The sequence below is a fragment of the Chiloscyllium plagiosum genome, unplaced genomic scaffold, assembly GCF_037043375.1.
Source record: "Chiloscyllium plagiosum isolate Xiang-an unplaced genomic scaffold, Cpla_swu_hap1 HiC_scaffold_53X, whole genome shotgun sequence".
NCBI classification, from domain to species: domain Eukaryota; kingdom Metazoa; phylum Chordata; class Chondrichthyes; order Orectolobiformes; family Hemiscylliidae; genus Chiloscyllium; species Chiloscyllium plagiosum.
The window spans coordinates 26,796,398-26,819,940 of NW_028270191.1; the positions used below are offsets into that span (position 1 = coordinate 26,796,398).

Here is a 23,543-nt window from a genome sequence, read left to right on the forward strand (position 1 = left end):
TCGCTGTGTAACCGTACAGAGTTAGTGTTTATTCAGCAGGGTAAGGGTCACTCACTGTGTAACCATACAGAGTCAGTGTTTATTCAGCAGTGTAAGTGTCACTCGCTGTGTAACCGTACAGAGTCAGTGTTTATTCAGCAGGGTAAGGGTCACTCACTGTGTAACCGTATAGAGTCAGGGTTTATTCAGCAGGGTAAGTGTCACTCACTGTGTAACCGTACAGAGTCAGTGTTTATTCAGCAGGGTACGGGTCACTCGCTGTGTAACCGTACAGAGTCAGTGTTTATTCAGCAGGGTAAGGGTCACTCACTGTGTAACCGTACAGAGTCAGGGTTTATTCAGCAGGGTAAGGGTCACTCGCTGTGTAACCGTACAGAGTCAGTGTTTATTCAGCAGGGTAAGGGTCACTCGCTGTGTAACCGTACAGAGTCAGTGTTTATTCAGCAGGGTAAGGGTCAATGTGTAACCGTACAGAGTCAGTGTTTATTCAGCAGGGTAAGGGTCACTCACTGTGTAACCGTCCACAGTCAGTCTTTATTCAGCAGTGTAAGGGTCACTCACTGTGTAACCGTACAGAGTCAGTGTTTATTCAGCAGGGTACGGGTCACTCACTGTGTAACCGTACAGAGTCAGTGTTTATTCAGCAGGGTAAGGGTCACTCGCTGTGTAACCGTACAGAGTTGGTGTTTATTCAGCAGGGTAAGGGTCAATGTGTAACCATACAGAGTCAGTGTTTATTCAGCAGTGTAAGGGTCACTCGCTGTGTAACCGTACAGAGTCAGGGTTTATGCAGCAGGGTAAGGGTCACTGTGTAACCGTACAGAGTCAGTGTTTATTCAGCAGGGTAAGGGTCACTCCTGTGTAACCGTACAGAGTCAGTGTTTATACAGCAGGGTAAGGGTCACTCACTGTGTAACCGTACAGAGTCAGTGTTTATTCAGCAGGGTAAGGGTCACTCACTGTGTAACCGTACAGAGTCAGTGTTTATTCAGCAGGGTAAGGGTCACTCGCTGTGTAACCGTACAGAGTCAGGGTTTATACAGCAGGGTAAGGGTCACTGTGTAACCGTACAGAGTCAGTGTTTATACAGCAGGGTAAGGGTCACTCACTGTGTAACCGTACAGAGTCACTGTTTATACAGCAGGGTAAGGGTCACTCACTGTGTAACCGTACAGAGTCAGGGTTTATTCAGCAGGGTAAGGGTCACTCACTGTGTAACCGTACAGAGTCAGGGTTTATTCAGCAGGGTAAGGGTCACTCCTGTGTAACCATACAGAGTCAGGGTTTATACAGCAGGGTAAGGGTCACTCACTGTGTAACCGTGCAGAGTCAGTGTTTATACAGTAGGGTAAGGGTCACTGTGTAACCGTACAGAGTCAGGGTTTATACAGCAGGGTAAGGGTCACTCACTGTGTAACCGTACAGAGTCAGTGTTTATTCAGCAGGGTAAGGGTCACTCGCTGTGTAACCTTACAGAGTCAGTGTTTATTCAGCAGGGTCAGGGTCACTCGCTGTGTAACCGTACAGAGTCAGGGTTTATTCAGCAGGGTAAGGGTCACTCACTGTGTAACCGTACAGAGTCAGTGTTTATTCAGCAGGGTAAGGGTCACTCACTGTGTAACCGTACAGAGTCAGGGTTTATTCAGCAGGGTAAGGGTCACTCGCTGTGTAACCGTACAGAGTCAGTGTTTATTCAGCAGGGTAAGGGTCACTCGCTGTGTAACCGTATAGAGTCAGGGTTTATTCAGCAGGGTAAGTGTCACTCACTGTGTAACCGTACAGAGTCAGTGTTTATTCAGCAGGGTAAGGGTCACTCGCTGTGTAACCGTACAGAGTCAGTGTTTATTCAGCAGGGTAAGGGTCACTCACTGTGTAACCGTACAGAGTCAGGGTTTATTCAGCAGGGTAAGGGTCACTCACTGTGTAACCGTACAGAGTCAGTGTTTATTCAGCAGGGTAAGGGTCACTCACTATGTAACCGTACAGAGTCAGGGTTTATTCAGCAGGGTAAGGGTCACTCACTGTGTAACCGTACAGAGTCAGGGTTTATTCAGCAGGGTAAGGGTCACTCGCTGTGTAACCGTACAGAGTCAGTGTTTATTCAGCAGGGTAAGGGTCACTCGCTGTGTAACCGTACAGAGTCAGTGTTTATTCAGCAGGGTAAGGGTCACTCGCTGTGTAACCGTACAGTGTCAGTGTTTATTCAGCAGTGTCCGGGTCACTCGCTGTGTAACCGTACAGAGTCAGTGTTTATTCAGCAGGGTAAGGGTCACTCACTGTGTAACCGTACAGAGTCAGTGTTTATTCTGCAGGGTAAGGGTCACTCACTGTGTAACCGTACAGAGTCAGTGTTTATTCAGCAGGGTAAGGGTCACTCACTGTGTAACCGTACAGAGTCAGTGTTTATTCTGCAGGGTAAGGGTCACTCACTGTGTAACCGTACAGAGTCAGTGTTTATTCAGCAGGGTAAGGGTCACTGTGTAACCGTACAGAGTCAGTGTTTATTCAGCAGGGTAAGGGTCACTCACCGTGTAACCGTACAGAGTCAGTGTTTATTCAGCAGGGTAAGGGTCACTCACTGTGTAACCGTACAGAGTCAGGGTTTATTCAGCAGGGTAAGGGTCACTCGCTGTGTAACCGTACAGAGTCAGGGTTTATTCAGCAGGGTAAGGGTCACTCGCTGTGTAACCGTACAGAGTCAGTGTTTATTCAGCAGGGTAAGGGTCACTCACTGTGTAACTGTACAGAGTCAGTGTTTATTCAGCAGGGTAAGGGTCACTCACTGTGTAACCGTACAGAGTCAGTGTTTATACAGCAAGGTAAGGGTCACTCACTGTGTAACCGTACAGAGTCAGTGTTTATTCAGCAGGGTAAGGGTCACTCACTGTGTAACCGTACAGAGTCAGTGTTTATTCTGCAGGGTAAGGGTCACTCACTGTGTAACCGTACAGAGTCAGTGTTTATTCAGCAGGGTAAGGGTCACTCGCTGTGTAACCGTACAGAGTCAGTGTTTATTCAGCAGGGTAAGGGTCACTCACTGTGTAACTGTACACAGTCAGGGTTTATTCAGCAGGGTAAGGGTCACTCACTGTGTAACCGTACACAGTCAGGGTTTATTCAGCAGGGTAAGGGTCACTCGCTGTGTAACCGTACAGAGTCAGTGTTTATTCAGCAGGGTAAGGGTCAATGTGTAACCGTACAGAGTCAGGGTTTATTCAGCAGGGTAAGGGTCACTCACTGTGTAACCGTACAGAGTCAGTGTTTATTCAGCAGGGTAAGGGTCACTCACTGTGTAACCGTACAGAGTCAGTGTTTATTCAGCAGGGTAAGGGTCACTGTGTAACCGTACAGAATCAGTGTTTATTCAGCAGGGTAAGGGTCACTCACTGTGTAACCGTACAGAGTCAGTGTTTATTCAGCAGGGTAAGGGTCACTCACTGTGTAACCATACAGAGTCAGTGTTTATTCAGCAGGGTAAGGGTCACTCGCTGTGTAACCGTACAGAGTCAGGGTTTATTCAGCAGGGTAAGGGTCACTCACTGTGTAACCGTACAGAGTCAGTGTTTATTCAGCAGGGTAAGGGTCACTCACTGTGTAACCGTACAGAGTCAGTGTTTATTCAGCAGGGTAAGGGTCACTGTGTAACCGTACAGAATCAGTGTTTATTCAGCAGGGTAAGGGTCACTCACTGTGTAACCGTACAGAGTCAGTGTTTATTCAGCAGGGTAAGGGTCACTCACTGTGTAACCGTACAGAGTCAGTGTTTATTCAGCAGGGTAAGGGTCACTCACTGTGTAACCGTACAGAGTCAGTGTTTATTCAGCAGGGTAAGGGTCACTCACTGTGTAACTGTACAGAGTCAGTGTTTATTCAGCAGGGTAAGGGTCACTCACTGTGTAACCGTACAGAGTCAGTGTTTATTCAGCAAGGTAAGGGTCACTCGCTGTGTAACCGTACAGAGTCAGTGTTTATTCTGCAGGGTAAGGGTCACTCACTGTGTAACCGTACAGAGTCAGTGTTTATTCAGCAGGGTAAGGGTCACTCACTGTGTAACCGTACAGAGTCAGTGTTTATTCAGCAGGGTAAGGGTCACTCGCTGTGTAACCGTACAGAGTCAGGGTTTATACAGCAGGGTAAGGGTCACTGTGTAACCGTACAGAGTCAGTGTTTATTCAGCAGGGTAAGGGTCACTCCTGTGTAACCGTACAGAGTCAGTGTTTATACAGTAGGGTAAGGGTCACTCCTGTGCAACCGTACAGAGTCAGTGTTTATACAGCAGGGTAAGGGTCACTCACTGTGTAACCGTACAGAGTCAGTGTTTATACAGCAGGGTAAGGGTCACTCACTGTGTAACCGTACAGAGTCAGGGTTTATACAGCAGGGTAAGGGTCACTCACTGTGTAACTGTACAGAGTCAATGTTTATTCAGCAGGGTAAGGGTCACTCCTGTGTAACCGTACAGAGTCAGGGTTTATTCAGCAGGGTAAGGGTCACTCACTGTGTAACCGTACAGAGTCAGTGTTTATACAGCAGGGTAAGGGTCACTCACTGTGTAACCGTACAGAGTCAGGGTTTATTCAGCAGGGTAAGGGTCACTCACTGTGTAACCGTACAGAGTCAGGGTTTATTCAGCAGGGTAAGGGTCACTCCTGTGTAACCGTACAGAGTCAGGGTTTATACAGCAGGGTAAGGGTCACTCACTGTGTAACCGTGCAGAGTCAGTGTTTATACAGTAGGGTAAGGGTCACTGTGTAACCGTACAGAGTCAGGGTTTATACAGCAGGGTAAGGGTCACTCACTGTGTAACTGTACAGAGTCAATGTTTATTCAGCAGGGTAAGGGTCACTCACTGTGTACCCGTACAGAGTCAGTGTTTATACAGCAGGGTAAGGGTCACTCACTGTGTAACCGTACAGAGTCAGGGTTTATACAGCAGGGTAAGGGTCACTCACTGTGTAACCGTGCAGAGTCAGTGTTTATTCAGCAGGGAAAGGGTCACTCACTGTGTAACCGTACAGAGACAGGGTTTATTCAGCAGGGTAAGGGTCACTCGCTGTGTAACCGTACAGAGTCAGTGTTTATTCAGCACGGTAAGGGTCACTCACTGTGTAACCGTACAGAGTCAGGGTTTATTCAGCAGGGTAAGGGTCACTCACTGTGTAACCGTACAGAGTCGGGGTTTATTCAGCAGGGTAAGGGTCACTCGCTGTGTAACTGTACAGAGTCAGTGTTTATTCAGCAGGGTTAGGGTCACTCACTGTGTAACCGTACAGAGTCAGTGTTTATTCAGCAGGATAAGCCTCACTCGCTGTGTAACCGTACAGAGTCACTGTTTGTTCAGCAGGGTAAGGGTCACTCGTTGTGTAACCGTACAGAGTCAGTGTTTATTCAGCAGGGTAAGGGTCAATGTGTAACCGTACAGAGTCAGGGTTTATTCAGCAGGGTAAGGGTCAATGTGTAACCGTACAGAGTCAGGGTTTATTCAGCAGGGTAAGGGTCACTCACTGTGTAACCGTGCAGAGTCAGTGTTTATTCAGCAGGGAAAGGGTCACTCACTGTGTAACCGTACAGAGACAGGGTTTATTCAGCAGGGTAAGGGTCACTCGCTGTGTAACCGTACAGAGTCAGTGTTTATTCAGCACGGTAAGGGTCACTCACTGTGTAACCGTACAGAGTCAGGGTTTATTCAGCAGGGTAAGGGTCACTCACTGTGTAACCGTACAGAGTCGGGGTTTATTCAGCAGGGTAAGGGTCACTCGCTGTGTAACTGTACAGAGTCAGTGTTTATTCAGCAGGGTTAGGGTCACTCACTGTGTAACCATACAGAGTCAGTGTTTATTCAGCAGGGTAAGGGTCACTCATTGTGTAACCGTACAGAGTCAGTGTTTATTCAGCAGGGTAAGGGTCAATGTGTAACCGTACAGAGTCAGGGTTTATTCAGCAGGGTAAGGGTCACTCACTGTGTAACCGTCCACAGTCAGTCTTTATTCAGCAGTGTAAGGGTCACTCGCTGTGTAACCGTACAGAGTCAGTGTTTATTCAGCAGGGTAAGGGTCACTGTGTAACCGTACAGAGTCAGTGTTTATTCAGCAGGGTAAGGGTCACTCGTTGTGTAACCGTACAGAGTCAGTGTTTATTCAGCAGGGTAAGGGTCACTCACTGTGTAACTGTACAGAGTCAGTGTTTATTCAGCAGGGTAAGGGTCACTCACTGTGTAACCGTACAGAGTCAGTGTTTATTCAGCAGGGTAAGGGTCACTGTGTAACCGTACAGAGTCAGTGTTTATTCTGCAGGGTAAGGGTCACTCACTGTGTAACCGTACAGAGTCAGTGTTTATTCTGCAGGGTAAGGGTCACTCACTGTGTAACCGTACAGAGTCAGTGTTTATTCAGCAGGGTAAGGGTCACTCACTGTGTAACCGTACAGAGTCAGTGTTTATTCAGCAGGGTAAGGGTCACTCACTGTGTAACCGTACAGAGTCAGTGTTTATTCAGCAGGGTAAGGGTCACTCATTGTGTAACCGTACAGAGTCAGTGTTTATTCAGCAGGGTAAGGGTCACTCATTGTGTAACCGTACAGAGTCAGTGTTTATTCTGCAGGGTAAGGGTCACTCACTGTGTAACCGTACAGAGTCAGTGTTTATTCTGCAGGGTAAGGGTCACTCACTGTGTAACCGTACAGAGTCAGTGTTTATTCAGCAGGGTAAGGGTCACTCACTGTGTAACCGTACAGAGTCAGTGTTTATTCAGCAGGGTAAGGGTCACTCGTTGTGTAACCGTACAGAGTCAGTGTTTATTCAGCAGGGTAAGGGTCACTCGTTGTGTAACCGTACAGAGTCAGTGTTTATTCAGCAGGGTAAGGGTCAATGTGTAACCGTACAGAGTCAGGGTTTATTCAGCAGGGTAAGGGTCACTCACTGTGTAACCGTACAGAGTCAGTGTTTATTCAGCAGGGTAAGGGTCACTCACTGTGTAACCGTACAGAGTCAGTGTTTATTCAGCAGGGTAAGGGTCACTCGTTGTGTAACCGTACAGAGTCAGTGTTTATTCAGCAGGGTAAGGGTCAATGTGTAACCGTACAGAGTCAGGGTTTATTCAGCAGGGTAAGGGTCACTCACTGTGTAACCGTCCACAGTCAATCTTTATTCAGCAGTGTAAGGGTCACTCACCGTGTAACCGTACAGAGTCAGTGTTTATTCAGCAAGGTAAGGGTCACTCGCTGTGTAACCGTACAGAGTCAGTGTTTATTCTGCAGGGTAAGGGTCACTCACTGTGTAACCGTACAGAGTCAGTGTTTATTCAGCAGGGTAAGGGTCACTCGCTGTGTAACCGTACAGAGTCAGTGTTTATTCAGCAGGGTAAGGGTCACTCACTGTGTAACCGTACAGAGTCAGGGTTTATTCAGCAGGGTAAGGGTCACTCGCTGTGTAACCGTACAGAGTCAGTGTTTATTCAGCAGGGTAAGGGTCACTCGCTGTGTAACCGTACAGAGTCAGTGTTTATTCAGCAGGGTAAGGGTCACTCACTGTGTAACCATACAGAGTTAGTGTTTATTCAGCAGTGTCCGGGTCACTCGCTGTGTAACCGTACAGAGTCAGTGTTTATTCTGCAGGGTAAGGGTCACTCACTGTGTAACCGTACAGAGTCAGTGTTTATTCAGCAGGGTAAGGGTCACTCACTGTGTAACTGTACACAGTCAGGGTTTATTCAGCAGGGTAAGGGTCACTCACTGTGTAACCGTACAGAGTCAGGGTTTATTCAGCAGGGTAAGGGTCACTCGCTGTGTAACCGTACAGAGTCAGTGTTTATTCAGCAGGGTAAGGGTCAATGTGTAACCGTACAGAGTCAGGGTTTATTCAGCAGGGTAAGGGTCACTCACTGTGTAACCGTCCACAGTCAGTCTTTATTCAGCAGTGTAAGGGTCACTCACTGTGTAACCGTACAGAGTCAGTGTTTATTCTGCAGGGTAAGGGTCACTCACTGTGTAACCGTACAGAGTCAGTGTTTATTCTGCAGGGTAAGGGTCACTCACTGTGTAACCGTACAGAGTCAGTGTTTATTCAGCAGGGTAAGGGTCACTCACTGTGTAACCGTACAGAGTCAGTGTTTATACAGCAGGGTAAGGGTCACTCACTGTGTAACTGTACAGAGTCAGTGTTTATTCAGCAGGGTAAGGGTGACTCACTGTGTAACCGTACAGAGTCAGTGTTTATTCTGCAGGGTAAGGGTCACTCACTGTGTAACTGTACAGAGTCAGTGTTTATTCAGCAGGGTAAGGGTCACTCGCTGTGTAACCGTACAGAGTCAGGGTTTATACAGCAGGGTAAGGGTCACTGTGTAACCGTACAGAGTCAGTGTTTATTCAGCAGGGTAAGGGTCACTCCTGTGTAACCGTACAGAGTCAGTGTTTATACAGTAGGGTAAGGGTCACTCACTGTGCAACCGTACAGAGTCAGTGTTTATACAGCAGGGTAAGGGTCACTCACTGTGTAACCGTACAGAGACAGGGTTTATTCAGCAGGGTAAGGGTCACTCACTGTGTAACCGTACAGAGTCAGTGTTTATACAGCAGGGTAAGGGTCACTCACTGTGTAACCGTACAGAGTCAGTGTTTATACAGCAGGGTAAGGGTCACTCACTGTGTAACCGTACAGAGTCAGGGTTTATACAGCAGGGTAAGGGTCACTCACTGTGTAACTGTACAGAGTCAATGTTTATTCAGCAGGGTAAGGGTCACTCCTGTGTAACCGTACAGAGTCAGTGTTTATACAGTAGGGTAAGGGTCACTGTGTAACCGTACAGAGTCAGTGTTTATACAGCAGGGTAAGGGTCACTCACTGTGTAACCGTACAGAGTCAGTGTTTATACAGCAGGGTAAGGGTCACTCACTGTGTAACCGTACAGAGTCAGGGTTTATTCAGCAGGGTAAGGGTCACTCACTGTGTAACCGTACAGAGTCAGTGTTTATTCAGCAGGGTAAGGGTCACTCCTGTGTAACCGTACAGAGTCAGGGTTTATACAGCAGGGTAAGGGTCACTCACTGTGTAACCGTGCAGAGTCAGTGTTTATACAGTAGGGTAAGGGTCACTGTGTAACCGTACAGAGTCAGGGTTTATACAGCAGGGTAAGGGTCACTCACTGTGTAACTGTACAAAGTCAATGTTTATTCAGCAGGGTAAGGGTCACTCACTGTGTACCCGTACAGAGTCAGTGTTTATACAGCAGGGTAAGGGTCACTCACTGTGTAACCGTACAGAGTCAGGGTTTATACAGCAGGGTAAGGGTCACTCACTGTGTAACCGTGCAGAGTCAGTGTTTATTCAGCAGGGAAAGGGTCACTCACTGTGTAACCGTACAGAGACAGGGTTTATTCAGCAGGGTAAGGGTCACTCGCTGTGTAACCGTACAGAGTCAGTGTTTATTCAGCACGGTAAGGGTCACTCACTGTGTAACCGTACAGAGTCAGGGTTTATTCAGCAGGGTAAGGGTCACTCACTGTGTAACCGTACAGAGTCGGGGTTTATTCAGCAGGGTAAGGGTCACTCGCTGTGTAACTGTACAGAGTCAGTGTTTATTCAGCAGGGTTAGGGTCACTCACTGTGTAACCGTACAGAGTCAGTGTTTATTCAGCAGGATAAGGGTCACTCGCTGTGTAACCGTACAGAGTCACTGTTTGTTCAGCAGGGTAAGGGTCACTCGTTGTGTAACCGTACAGAGTCAGTGTTTATTCAGCAGGGTAAGGGTCAATGTGTAACCGTACAGAGTCAGGGTTTATTCAGCAGGGTAAGGGTCAATGTGTAACCGTACAGAGTCAGTGTTTATACAGCAGGGTAAGGGTCACTCACTGTGTAACCGTACAGAGTCAGGGTTTATTCAGCAGGGTAAGGGTCACTCACTGTGTAACCGTGCAGAGTCAGTGTTTATTCAGCAGGGAAAGGGTCACTCACTGTGTAACCGTACAGAGACAGGGTTTATTCAGCAGGGTAAGGGTCACTCACTGTGTAACCGTACAGAGTCAGTGTTTATTCAGCACGGTAAGGGTCACTCACTGTGTAACCGTACAGAGTCAGTGTTTATTCAGCAGGGTAAGGGTCACTCACTGTGTAACCGTACAGAGTCACTGTTTGTTCAGCAGGGTAAGGGTCACTCGTTGTGTAACCGTACAGAGTCAGTGTTTATTCAGCAGGGTAAGGGTCAATGTGTAACCGTACAGAGTCAGTGTTTATTCAGCAGGGTAAGGGTCACTCGCTGTGTAACCGTACAGAGTCAGGGTTTATACAGCAGGGTAAGGGTCACTCACTGTGTAACCGTACAGAGTCAGTGTTTATTCAGCAGGGTAAGGGTCAATGTGTAACCGTACAGAGTCAGTGTTTATTCAGCAGGGTAAGGGTCAATGTGTAACCGTACAGAGTCAGGGTTTATACAGCAGGGTAAGGGTCACTCACTGTGTAACCGTACAGAGTCAGTGTTTATTCAGCAGGGTAAGGGTCACTCGCTGTGTAACCGTACAGAGTCAGGGTTTATTCAGCAGGGTAAGGGTCACTCGTTGTGTAACCGTACAGAGTCAGTGTTTATTCAGGGTAAGGGTCACTCACTGTGTAACCGTACAGAGTCAGTGTTTATTCAGCAGGGTAAGGGTCACTCACTGTGTAACCGTACACAGTCAGGGTTTATTCAGCAGGGTAAGGGTCACTCACTGTGTAACCGTACAGAGTCAGTGTTTATTCAGCAGGGTAAGGGTCACTCACTGTGTAACCGTACAGAGTCAGTGTTTATTCAGCAGGGTAAGGGTCACTCACTGTGTAACCGTACAGAGTCAGGGTTTATTCAGCAGGGTAAGGGTCACTCGCTGTGTAACCGTACAGAGTCAGGGTTTATTCAGCAGGGTAAGGGTCACTCACTGTGTAACTGTACAGAGTCAGTGTTTATTCAGCAGGGTAAGGGTCACTCACTGTGTAACCGTACAGAGTCAGTGTTTATTCAGCAGGGTAAGGGTCACTCGTTGTGTAACCGTACAGAGTCAGTGTTTATTCAGCAGGGTAAGGGTCAATGTGTAACCGTACAGAGTCAGGGATTATTCAGCAGGGTAAGGGTCACTCACTGTGTAACCGTCCACAGTCAGTCTTTATTCAGCAGTGTAAGGGTCACTCACCGTGTAACCGTACAGAGTCAGTGTTTATTCAGCAAGGTAAGGGTCACTCGCTGTGTAACCGTACAGAGTCAGTGTTTATTCTGCAGGGTAAGGGTCACTCACTGTGTAACCGTACAGAGTCAGTGTTTATTCAGCAGGGTAAGGGTCACTCACTGTGTAACCGTACAGAGTCAGTGTTTATTCAGCAGGGTAAGGGTCACTCGCTGTGTAACCGTACAGAGTCAGGGTTTATACAGCAGGGTAAGGGTCACTGTGTAACCGTACAGAGTCAGTGTTTATTCAGCAGGGTAAGGGTCACTCCTGTGTAACCGTACAGAGTCAGTGTTTATACAGCAGGGTAAGGGTCACTCCTGTGCAACCCTACAGATTCAGTGTTTATTCAGCAGGGTAAGGGTCACTCGCTGTGTAACCGTACAGAGTCAGTGTTTATTCAGCAGGGTAAGGGTCACTCACTGTGTAACCGTACAGAGTCAGTGTTTATTCAGCAGGGTAAGGGTCACTGACTGTGTAACCGTACAGAGTCAGTGTTTATTCAGCAGGGTAAGGGTCACTCATTGTGTAACCGTACAGAGTCAGTGTTTATTCAGCAGGGTAAGGGTCACTCACTGTGTAACCGTACAGAGTCAGGGTTTATTCAGCAGGGTACGGGTCACTCATTGTGTAACCGTACAGAGTCAGTGTTTATTCAGCAGGGTAAGGGTCACTCACTGTGTAACCGTACAGAGTCAGTGTTTATTCAGCAGGGTAAGGGTCACTCACTGTGTAACCGTACAGAGTCAGTGTTTATTCAGCAGGGTAAGGGTCACTCGCTGTGTAACCGTACAGAGTCAGTGTTTATTCAGCAGGGTAAGGGTCACTCGCTGTGTAACCGTACAGAGTCAGTGTTTATTCAGCAGGGTAAGGGTCACTCGCTGTGTAACCGTACAGAGTCAGTGTTTATTCAGCAGGGTAAGGGTCACTCGCTGTGTAACCGTACAGAGTCAGTGTTTATTCAGCAGGGTAAGGGTCACTCGCTGTGTAACCGTACAGAGTCACTGTTTATTCAGCAAGGTAAGGGTCACTCGCTGTGTAACCGTACAGAGTCAGTGTTTATTCAGCAGGGTAAGGGTCACTCGCTGTGTAACCGTACAGAGTCAGTGTTTATTCAGCAGGGTAAGGGTCACTCGCTGTGTAACCGTACAGAGTCAGGGTTTATTCAGCAGGGTAAGGGTCACTCGCTGTGTAACCGTACAGAGTCAGTGTTTATTCAGCAGGGTAAGGGTCACTCACTGTGTAACCGTATCGAGTCAGTGTTTGTTCAGGAGGGTAAGGGTCACTCGCTTTGTAACCGTACAGAGTCAGTGTTTATTCAGCAGGGTAAGGGTCACTTACTGTGTAACCGTACAGAGTCAGTGTTTATTCAGCAGGCTAAGCGTCAATCACTGTGTAACCGTACAGAGTCAGTGTTTATTCAGCAGGCTAAGCGTCAATCACTGTGTAACCGTACAGAGTAAGTGTTTATTCAGCAGGGTAAGGGTCACTCACTGTGTAACCGTACAGAGTCAGTGTTTATTCAGCAGGGTAAGGGTCAGTTACTGTGTAACCGTACAGAGTCAGGGTTTATTCAACAGGGTAACGGTCACTTACTGTGTAACCGTACAGAGTCAGGGTTTATTCAGCAGGGAAAGGGTCACTCACTGTGTAACCGTACAGAGTCAGTGTTTATTCAGCAGGGTAAGGGTCACTCGCTGTGTAACCGAACAGAGTCAGTGTTTATTCAGCAGGGTAAGGGTCACTCGCTATTTAACCGTACAGAGTCAGTGTTTATTCAGCAGGGTAAGGGTCACTGTGTAACCGTACAGAGTCAGGGTTTATTCAACAGGGTAAGGGTCACTCACTGTGTAACCGTACAGAGTCAGTGTTTATTCAGCAGGGTAAGGGTCACTCGCTGTGTAACCGTACAGAGTCAGTGTTTATTCAGCAGGGTAAGGGGCACTCCTGTGTAACCGTACAAAGTCAGTGTTTACACAGCAGGGTAAGGGTCACTCACTGTGTAACCGTACAAAGTCAGGGTTTATTCAGCAGGGAAAGGGTCACTCACTGTGTAACCGTACAGAGTCAGTGTTTATTCAGCAGGGTAAGGGTCACTCGCTCTGTAACCGAACAGAGTCAGTGTTTATTCAGCAGGGTAAGGGTCACTCGCTGTGTAACCGTACAGAGTCAGTGTTTATTCAGCAGGGTAAGGGTCACTTACTGTGTAACCGTACAGAGTCAGTGTTTATTCAGCAGAGTAAGGGTCACTCACTGTGTAACCGTACAGAGTCAGTGTTTATTCAGCAGGGTAAGGGTCACTCGCTGTGTAACCGTACAGAGTCAGTGTTTATTCAGCAGGGTCAGGGTCACTCGCTGTGTAACCGTACAGAGTCAGGGTTTATTCAGCAGGGTAAGGGTCACTCTCTGTGTAACCGTACAGAGTCAGTGTTTATTCAGCAGGGTAAGGGTCACTCACTGTGTAACCGTACAGAGTCAGGGTTTATTCAGCAGGGTAAGGGTCACTCGCTGTGTAACCGTACAGAGTCAGTGTTTATTCAGCAGGGTAAGGGTCACTCACTGTGTAACCGTATAGAGTCAGGGTTTATTCAGCAGGGTAAGTGTCACTCACTGTGTAACCGTACAGAGTCAGTGTTTATTCAGCAGGGTAAGGGTCACTCGCTGTGTAACCGTACAGAGTCAGTGTTTATTCAGCAGGGTAAGGGTCACTCACTGTGTAACCGTACAGAGTCAGGGTTTATTCAGCAGGGTAAGGGTCACTCGCTGTGTAACCGTACAGAGTCAGTGTTTATTCAGCAGGGTAAGGGTCACTCACTGTGTAACCGTACAGAGTCAGGGTTTATTCAGCAGGGTAAGGGTTACTCACTGTGTAACCGTATAGAGTCAGGGTTTATTCAGCAGGGTAAGTGTCACTCACTGTGTAACCGTACAGAGTCAGTGTTTATTCAGCAGGGTAAGGGTCACTCACTGTGTAACCGTACAGGGTCAGTGTTCATTCAGCAGGGTAAGGGTCACTCGCTGTGTAACTGTACAGAGTCAGTGTTTATTCAGCAGGGTAAGGGTCACTCACTGTGTAACCGTACAGAGTCAGTGTTTATTCAGCAAGGTAAGGGTCACTCGCTGTGTAACCGTACAGAGTCAGTGTTTATTCAGCAGGGTAAGGGTCACTCGCTGTGTAACCGTACAGAGTCAGGGTTTATTCAGCAGGGTAAGGGTCACTCGCTGTGTAACCGTACAGAGTCAGGGTTTATTCAGCAGGGTAAGGGTCACTCGCTGTGTAACCGTACAGAGTCAGTGTTTATTCAGCAGGGGAAGGGTCACTCGCTGTGTCACCGTACAGAGTCAGGGTTTGTTCAGGAGGGTAAGGGTCACTCGCTTTGTAACCGTACAGAGTCAGTGTTTATTCAGCAGGGTAAGGGTCACTTACTGTGTAACCGTACAGAGTCAGTGTTTATTCAGCAGAGTAAGGGTCACTCACTGTGTAACCGTACAGAGTCAGTGTTTATTCAGCAGGGTAAGGGTCACTGTGTAACCGTACAGAGTCAGTGTTTATTCAGCAGGGTAAGGGTCACTCACTGTGTAACCGTACAGAGTCAGTGTTTATTCAGCAGGGTAAGGGTCACTTACTGTGTAACCGTACAGAGTCAGTGTTTATTCAGCAGGGTAAGGGTCACTCACTGTGTAACCGTACAGAGTCAGTGTTTATTCAGCAGGGTAAGGGTCACTTACTGTGTAACCGTACAGAGTCAGTGTTTAATCAGCAGGGTAAGGGTCACTCACTGTGTAACCGTACAGAGTCAGGGTTTATTCAGCAGGGTAAGGGTCACTCACTTTGTAACTGTACAGAGTCAGGGTTTATTCAGCAGGGTAAGGGTCACTCATTGTGTAACTGTGCAGACTCAGTGTTTATTCAGCAGGGTAAGGGTCACTCGCTGTTTAACTGTACAGACTCAGTGTTTATTCAGAAGGGTAAGGGTCACTCACTGTGTAACCGTACAGAGTCAGTGTTTATTCAGCAGGGTAAAGGTCACTCACTGTGTAACTGTACAGAGTCAGTGTTTATACAGCAGGGTAAGGGTCACTCAATGTGTAACCGTACAGAGTCAGGGTTTATACAGCAGGGTAAGGGTCACTCACTGTGTAACCGTACAGAGTCAGTGTTTATTCAGCAGGGTACGGGTCACTCATTGTGTAACCGTACAGAGTCAGTGTTTATTCAGCAGGGTAAGGGTCACTCACTGTGTAACCGTACAGTGTCAGGGTTTATTCAGCAGGGTAAGGGTCACTCACTGTGTAACCGTACAGAGTCAGTGTTCATTCAGCAGGGTAAGGGTCACTCGCTGTGTAACTGTACAGAGTCGGTGTTTATTCAGCAGGGTAAGGGTCACTCACTGTGTAACCGTACAGAGTCAGTGTTTATTCAGCAAGGTAAGGGTCACTCGCTGTGTAACCGTACAGAGTCAGTGTTTATTCAGCAGGGTAAGGGTCACTCGCTGTGTAACCGTACAGAGACAGTGTTTATTCAGCAGGGTAAGGGTCACTCGCTGTGTAACCGTACAGAGTCAGGGTTTATTCAGCAGGGTAAGGGTCACTCGCTGTGTAACAGTACAGAGTCAGTGTTTATTCAGCAGGGTAAGGGTCACTTGCTGTGTAACCGTACAGAGTCAGTGTTTATTCAGCAGGGGAAGGATCACTCGCTGTGTCACCGTACAGAGTCAGTGTTTGTTCAGGAGGGTAAGGGTCACTCGCTTTGTAACCGTACAGAGTCAGTGTTTATTCAGCAGGGTAAGGGTCACTTACTGTGTAACCATACAGAGTCAGTGTTTATTCAGCAGGGTAAGGGTCACTCACTGTGTAACCGTACAGAGTCAGTGTTTATTCAGCAGGGTAAGGGTCACTTACTGTGTAACCGTACAGAGTCAGTGTTTAATCTGCAGGGTAAGGGTCACTCACTGTGTAACCGTACAGAGTCAGTGTTTATTCAGCAGGGTAAGGGTCACTCACTGTGTAACCGTACAGAGTCAGTGTTTATTCAGCAGGGTAAGGGTCACTTACTGTGTAACCGTACAGAGTCAGTGTTTAATCAGCAGGGTAAGGGTCACTCACTGTGTAACCGTACAGAGTCAGGGTTTATTCAGCAGGGTAAGGGTCACTCACTTTGTAACTGTACAGAGTCAGTGTTTATTCAGCAGGGAAAGGGTCACTCACTGTGTAACCGTACAGAGACAGGGTTTATTCAGCAGGGTAAGGGTCACTCACTTTGTAACCGTACAGAGACAGGGTTTATTCAGCAGGGTAAGGGTCACTCATTGTGTAACTGTGCAGACTCAGTGTTTATTCAGCAGGGTAAGGGTCACTCGCTGTTTAACTGTACAGACTCAGTGTTTATTCAGCAGGGTAAGGGTCACTCACTGTGTAACTGTACAGAGTCAGTGTTTATTCTGCAGGGTAAGGGTCACTCACTGTGTAACCGTACAGAGTCAGTGTTTATTCAGCAGGGTACGGGTCACTCATTGTGTAACCGTACAGAGTCAGTGTTTATTCAGCAGGGTAAGGGTCACTCACTGTGTAACCATACAGAGTCAGTGTTTATTCAGCAGGGTAAGGGTCACTCACTGTGTAACCGTACAGAGATAGTGTTTATTCAGCAGGGTAAGGGTCACTCACTGTGTAACCGTACAGTGTCAGGGTTTATTCAGCAGGGTAAGGGTCACTCACTGTGTAACCGTACAAAGTCAGTGTTTACACAGCAGGGTAAGGGTCACTCACTGTGTAACCGTACAGTGTCAGGGTTTATTCAGCAGGGTAAGGGTCACTCACTGTGTAACCGTACAGAGTCAGTGTTTATTCAGCAGGGTAAGGGTCACTCACTGTGTAACCGTACAGAGTCAGTGTTCATTCAGCAGGGTAAGGGTCACTCGCTGTGTAACTGTACAGAGTCGGTGTTTATTCAGCAGGGTAAGGGTCACTCACTGTGTAACCGTACAGAGTCAGTGTTTATTCAGCAGGGTAAGGGTCACTCACTGTGTAACCGTACAGAGTCAGTGTTTATTCAGCAGGGTAAGGGTCACTCGCTGTGTAACCGTACAGAGTCAGTGTTTATTCAGCAAGGTAAGGGTCACTCGCTGTGTAACCGTACAGAGTCAGTGTTTATTCAGCAGGGTAAGGGTCACTCGCTGTGTAACCGTACAGAGACAGTGTTTATTCAGCAGGGTAAGGGTCACTCACTGTGTAACAGTACAGAGTCAGTGTTTATTCAGCAGGGTAAGGGTCACTTGCTGTGTAACCGTACAGAGTCAGTGTTTATTCAGCAGGGGAAGGATCACTCGCTGTGTCACCGTACAGAGTCAGTGTTTGTTCAGGAGGGTAAGGGTCACTCGCTTTGTAACCGTACAGAGTCAGTGTTTATTCAGCAGGGTAAGGGTCACTTACTGTGTAACCGTACAGAGTCAGTGTTTATTCAGCAGAGTAAGGGTCACTCACTGTGTAACCGTACAGAGTCAGTGTTTATTCAGCAGGGTAAGGGTCACTGTGTAACCGTACAGAGTCAGTGTTTATTCAGCAGGGTAAGGGTCACTTACTGTGTAACCGTACAGAGTCAGGGTTTATTCAACAGGGTACGGGTCACTCACTGTGTAACTGTACAGAGTCAGTGTTTATTCAGCAGGGTAAGGGTCACTTACTGTGTAACCGTACAGAGTCAGGGTTTATTCAGCAGGGTAAGGGTCACTCACTTTGTAACTGTACAGAGTCAGTGTTTATTCAGCAGGGTAAGGGTCACTCATTGTGTAACTGTGCAGACTCAGTGTTTATTCAGCAGGGTAAGGGTCACTCACTGTTTAACTGTACAGACTCGGTGTTTATTCAGAAGCGTAAGGGTCACTCACTGTGTAACCGTACAGAGTCAGTTTTTATTCAGCAGGGTAAGAGTCACTCACTGTGTAACCGTACAGAGTCAGTGTTTATTCAGCAGGGTAAGAGTCACTCACTGTGTAACCGTACAGTGTCAGGGTTTATTCAGCAGGGTAAGGGTCACTCACTGTGTAACCGTACAGAGTCAGTGTTTATTCAGCAGGATAAGGGTCACTCCTGTGTAACCGTACAAAGTCAGTGTTTACACAGCAGGGTAAGGGTCACTCACTGTGTAACCGTACAGAGTCAGGGTTTATTCAGCAGGGTAAGGGTCACTCGCTGTGTAACCGTACAGAGTCAGTGTTTATTCTGCAGGGTAAGGGTCACTCACTGTGTAACCGTACAAAGTCAGTGTTTACACAGCAGGGTAAGGGTCACTCACTGTGTAACCGTACAAAGTCAGTGTTTATTCAGCAGGGTAAGGGTCACTCACTGTGTAACCGTACAGAGTCAGTGTTTATTCAGCAGGGTAAGGGTCACTCACTGTGTAACCGTACAGAGTCAGGGTTTATACAGCAGGGTAAGGGTCACTCGCTGTGTAACCGTACAAAGTCAGTGTTTACACAGCAGGGTAAGGGTCACTCACTGTGTAACCGTACAAAGTCAGTGTTTACACAGCAGGGTAAGGGTCACTCACTGTGTAACCGTACAGAGTCAGTGTTTATTCTGCAGGGTAAGGGTCACTCACTGTGTAACCGTACAGAGTCAGTGTTTATTCAGCAGGATAAGGGTCACTCCTGTGTAACCGTACAAAGTCAGTGTTTACACAGCAGGGTAAGGGTCACTCACTGTGTAACCGTACAGAGTCAGTGTTTATTCAGCAGGGTAAGGGTCACTCACTGTGTAACCGTACAGAGTCAGTGTTTATTCAGCAGGGTAAGGGTCACTCGCTCTGTAACCGTACAGAGTCAGTGTTTATTCAGCAGGGTAAGGGTCACTCGCTGTGTAACCGTACAGAGTCAGTGTTTATTCAGCAGGGTAAGGGTCACTCACTGTGTAACCGTACAGAGTCAGGGTTTATTCAGCAGGGTAAGGCTCACTCACTGTGTAACCGTACAGAGTCAGTGTTTATTCAGCAGGGTAAGGGTCACTCGCTCTGTAACCGTACAGAGTCAGTGTTTATTCTGCAGGGTAAGGGTCACTCGCTGTGTAACCGTACAGAGTCAGTGTTTATTCAGCAGGGTAAGGGTCACTCGCTGTGTAACCGTACAGAGTCAGTGTTTATTCAGCAGGGTAAGGGTCACTCAATGTGTAACCGTACAGAGTCAGTGTTTATTCAGCAGGGTAAGTGTCACTCACTGTGTAACCGTACAGAGTCAGGGTTTATACAGCAGGGTAAGGGTCACTCACTGTTTAACCGTACAGAGTCAGTGTTTATTCAGCAGGGTAAGGGTCACTCAATGTGTAACCGTACAGAGTCAGTGTTTATTCAGCAGCGTAAGGGTCACTCGCTGTGTAACCGTACAGAGTCAGTGTTTATTCAGCAGGGTAAGGGTCACTCGCTGTGTAACCGTACAGAGTCAGGGTTTATTCAGCAGGGTAAGGGTCACTCACTGTGTAACCGTACAGAGTCAGTGTTTATTCAGCAGGGTAAGGGTCACTCATTGTGTAACCGTACAGTCAGTGTTTATTCAGCAGGGTAAGGGTCACTCGCTGTGTAACCGTACAGAGTCAGTGTTTATTCAGCAGGGTAAGGGTCACTCACTGTGTAACCGTACAGAGTCAGGGTCTATTCAGCAGGGTAAGGGTCACTCGCTGTGTAACCGAACAGAGTCAGTGTTTATTCAGCAGGGTAAGGGTCACTCACTGTGTAACCGAACAGAGTCAGTGTTTATTCAGCAGGGTAAGGGTCACTCACTGTGTAACCGTACAGAGTCAGGGTTTATTCAGCAGGGTAAGGGTCACTCACTGTGTAACCGTACAGAGTCAGTGTTTATTCAGCAGGGTAAGGGTCACTCGCTGTGTAACCGTACAGAGTCAGTGTTTATTCAGCAGGGTAAGGGTCACTCACTGTGTAACCGTATAGAGTCAGGGTTTATTCAGCAGGGTAAGAGTCACTCACTGTGTAACCGTACAGAGTCAGTGTTTATTCAGCAGGGTAAGGGTCACTCACTGTGTAACCGTACAGAGTCAGTGTTTATTCAGCAGGGTATGGGTCACTGTGTAACCGTACAGAGTCAGTGTTTATTCAGCAGGGTAAGGGTCACTCACTGTGTAACTGTATAGAGTCAGGGTTTATTCAGCAGGGTAAGGGTCACTCACTGTGTAACCATACAGAGTCAGTGTTTATTCAGCAGGGTAAGGGTCACTCATTGTGTAACCGTACAGTCAGTGTTTATTCAGCAGGGTAAGGGTCGCTGTGTAACTGTACAGAGTCAGTGTTTATACAGCAGGGTAAGGGTCACTCACTGTGTAACCGTACAGAGTCAGTGTTTATTCAGCAGGGTAAGGGTCACTCACTGTGTAACCGTACAGAGTCAGGGTTTATTCAGCAGGGTAAGGGTCACTCGCTGTGTAACCGTACAGAGTCAGTGTTTATTCAGCAGGGTAAGGGTCACTCACTGTGTAACCGTATAGAGTCAGGGTTTATTCAGCAGGGTAAGTGTCACTCACTGTGTAACCGTACAGAGTCAGTGTTTATTCAGCAGGGTAAGGGTCACTCACTGTGTAACCGTACAGAGTCAGTGTTTATTCAGCAGGGTATGGGTCACTGTGTAACCGTACAGAGTCAGTGTTTATTCAGCAGGGTAAGGGTCACTCACTGTGTAACCGTACAGAGTCAGGGTTTATTCAGCAGGGTAAGGGTCACTCACTGTGTAACCGTACAGAGTCAGTATTTATTCAGCAGGGTAAGGGTCACTCGCTGTGTAACCGTACAGAGTCAGTATTTATTCAGCAGGGTAAGGGTCACTCGCTGTGTAACCGTACAGAGTCAGTATTTATTCAGCAGGGTAAGGGTCACTCGCTGTGTAACCGTACAGAGTCAGTATTTATTCAGCAGGGTAAGGGTCACTCGCTGTGTAACCGTACAGAGTCAGTGTTTATTCAGCAGGGTAAGGGTCACTCGCTGTGTAACCGTACAGAGTCAGTGTTTATTCAGCAGGGTAAGGGTCACTCGCTGTGTAACCGTACCGAGTCAGTGTTTATTCAGCAGGGTAAGGGTCACTGTGTAACCGTACAGAGTCAGTGTTTATTCAGCAGGGTAAGGGTCACTCGCTGTGTAACCGTACAGAGTCAGTGTTTATTCAGCAGGGTAAGGGTCACTCGCTGTGTAACCGTACAGAGTCAGTGTTTATTCACCAGGGTAAGGGTCACTCGCTGTGTAACTGTACAGAGTCAGTGTTTATTCAGCGGGGTAAGGGTCACTCACTGTGTAACCGTACAGAGTCAGGGTTTATTCAGCAGGGTAAGGGTCACTCACTGTGTAACTGTACAGAGTCAGTGTTTATTCAGCGGGGTAAGGGTCACTCACTGTGTAACCGTACAGAATCAGTGTTTATTCAGCACGGTAAGGGTCACTCAGTGTGTAACTGTACAGAGTCAGTGTTTATTCAGCAGGGTAAGGGTCACTCACTGTGTAACCGTACAGAGTCAGGGTTTATTTAGCAGGGTAAGGGTCACTCACTGTGTAACCGTACAGAGTCAGGGTTTATTCAGCAGGGTAAGGGTCACTCGCTGTGTAACCGTACAGAGTCAGTGTTTATTCAGCAGGGTAAGGGTCACTCACTGTGTAACCGTACAGAGTCAGGGTTTATTCAGCGGGGTACGTCTCTGTTGCTCTCTAACTCTGACTGTACTTTCCTTCCCAGATCTGCTGTAATGTGCTGGTCCTGTTGTGTACTCACATCGTCGGAGTGTGCACTCACTATCCTGCCGAAGTATCCCAGAGGCAGGCGTTTCGGGAGACTCGAGCTTGTATTCAGGCCCGGTTACACTCACAGCGAGAGAACCAGCAGCAGGTACTGAGGGTCACCCATCCCTTCCGGAACCTTCCCTTCCCCACCCGACACGAGCCTGTGCCCCTCCTGTCCATCAATGCGGCTAGTAGAGAGAATCTAACCATCGCCCCCTGGACGTTCAATGGCGTTACCGTCACTGAATCCCCCTTCCCCCCCACTATCAACATCCTGGGGGTTACTGTCTCCAACGAGAGAGAGAGAATCTAACCATCGCCCCCTTGACGTTCAATGGCGTTACCGTCACTGAATCCCCCTTCCCCCCCACTATCAACATCCTGGGGGTTATCCTCTCCAACAAGACAGAGAGAGAGAATCTAACCATTGCCCCCTTGACGTTCAATGGCGTTACCGTCACTGAATCCCCTTCCCCCCACTATCAACATCCTGGGGGTTACCGTCTCCAACGAGTGAGAGAGAGAGAATCTAACCATCGCCCCCTTGACGTTCACTGGCGTTACCGTCACTGAATCCCCCTCCCTCCACACTATCAACATCCTGGGGGTTACTGTCTCCAACGAGAGAGAGAGAGAATCTAACCATCGCCCCCTTGACGTTCAATGGCGTTACCGTCACTGAATCCCCTTCCCCCCACTATCAACATCCTGGGGGTTACCGTCTCCAACGAGAGAGAGAGAGAGAGAGAATCTAACCATCGCCCCCTTGACGTTCAATGGCGTTACCGTCACTGAATCCCCCTTCCCCCCCACTATCAACATCCTGGGGGTTACCGTCCCCAACGAGAGAGAGAGAGAGAATCTAACCATCGCCCCCTTGACGTTCAATGGTGTTACCGTCACTGAATCCCGCTCCTCCCCCACTATCAACATCCTGGGGGTTACCGTCTCCAATGAGAGAGAGAGAGAGAATCTAACCATCGCCCCGTTGACGTTCAATGGCGTTACCGTCACTGAATCCCCTTCCCCCCCCACTATCAACATCCTGGGGGTTACCGTCCCCAACAAGAGAGAGAGAGAGAGAGAGAGAGAGAGAGGGGTGTGTGTTGAGGGAACACTGAAGGATCAGAGGAGGACACTCTCTGGGTTTGGATATTCCGGTCTCTGAGGGAGTCGGCCCCCCTGTCCTCTCGGAATTGGACGTGACACCAGCCCCCAGCGCTCTCTCGCCCCCTGCCTGGGTCACCATCAGCGCCCCTAACAGGGACCACCCGCTCCCTCTGTGTCTCTCCAGGAACGTCTCCTCCTCTCCGTCCTACCTCGTCATGTTGCCATGGAGATGAAGGCAGACATTAACGCCAAGAAGGAAGACATGATGTTCCACAAGATCTACATTCAGAAACACGACAATGTCAGGTCAGCAACTCTCCCAATCTCTCCCTCCCTCTTTCTCCCAGAGTGGTTTGGCCGTGCTAAATTGTCCCGTAGTGCCCAGGGATGTGCAGGTTAGGGTGGGATTGGCCGTGCTAAATTGTCCTGTAGTGCCCAGGGATGTGCAGGTTATGGTGGGATTGGCCATGCTAAATTGTCCTGTAGT

General features: G+C 48.0%; 1 protein-coding gene across 1 annotated transcript in view; it reads left to right on the plus strand.

The window, feature by feature from the left end:
- The window catches only part of LOC122545828 (adenylate cyclase type 5-like), a 145,461-nt gene that overhangs the window by 50,444 nt on the left and 71,474 nt on the right, over window positions 1–23,543 (plus strand). Inside the window, exons 2-3 of the mRNA XM_087985500.1 lie at window positions 21,903–22,052; window positions 23,241–23,362. Coding sequence (XP_087841626.1) covers window positions 21,903–22,052; window positions 23,241–23,362 — 272 coding nt within the window. The remainder of the gene's footprint in view (window positions 1–21,902; window positions 22,053–23,240; window positions 23,363–23,543) is intronic.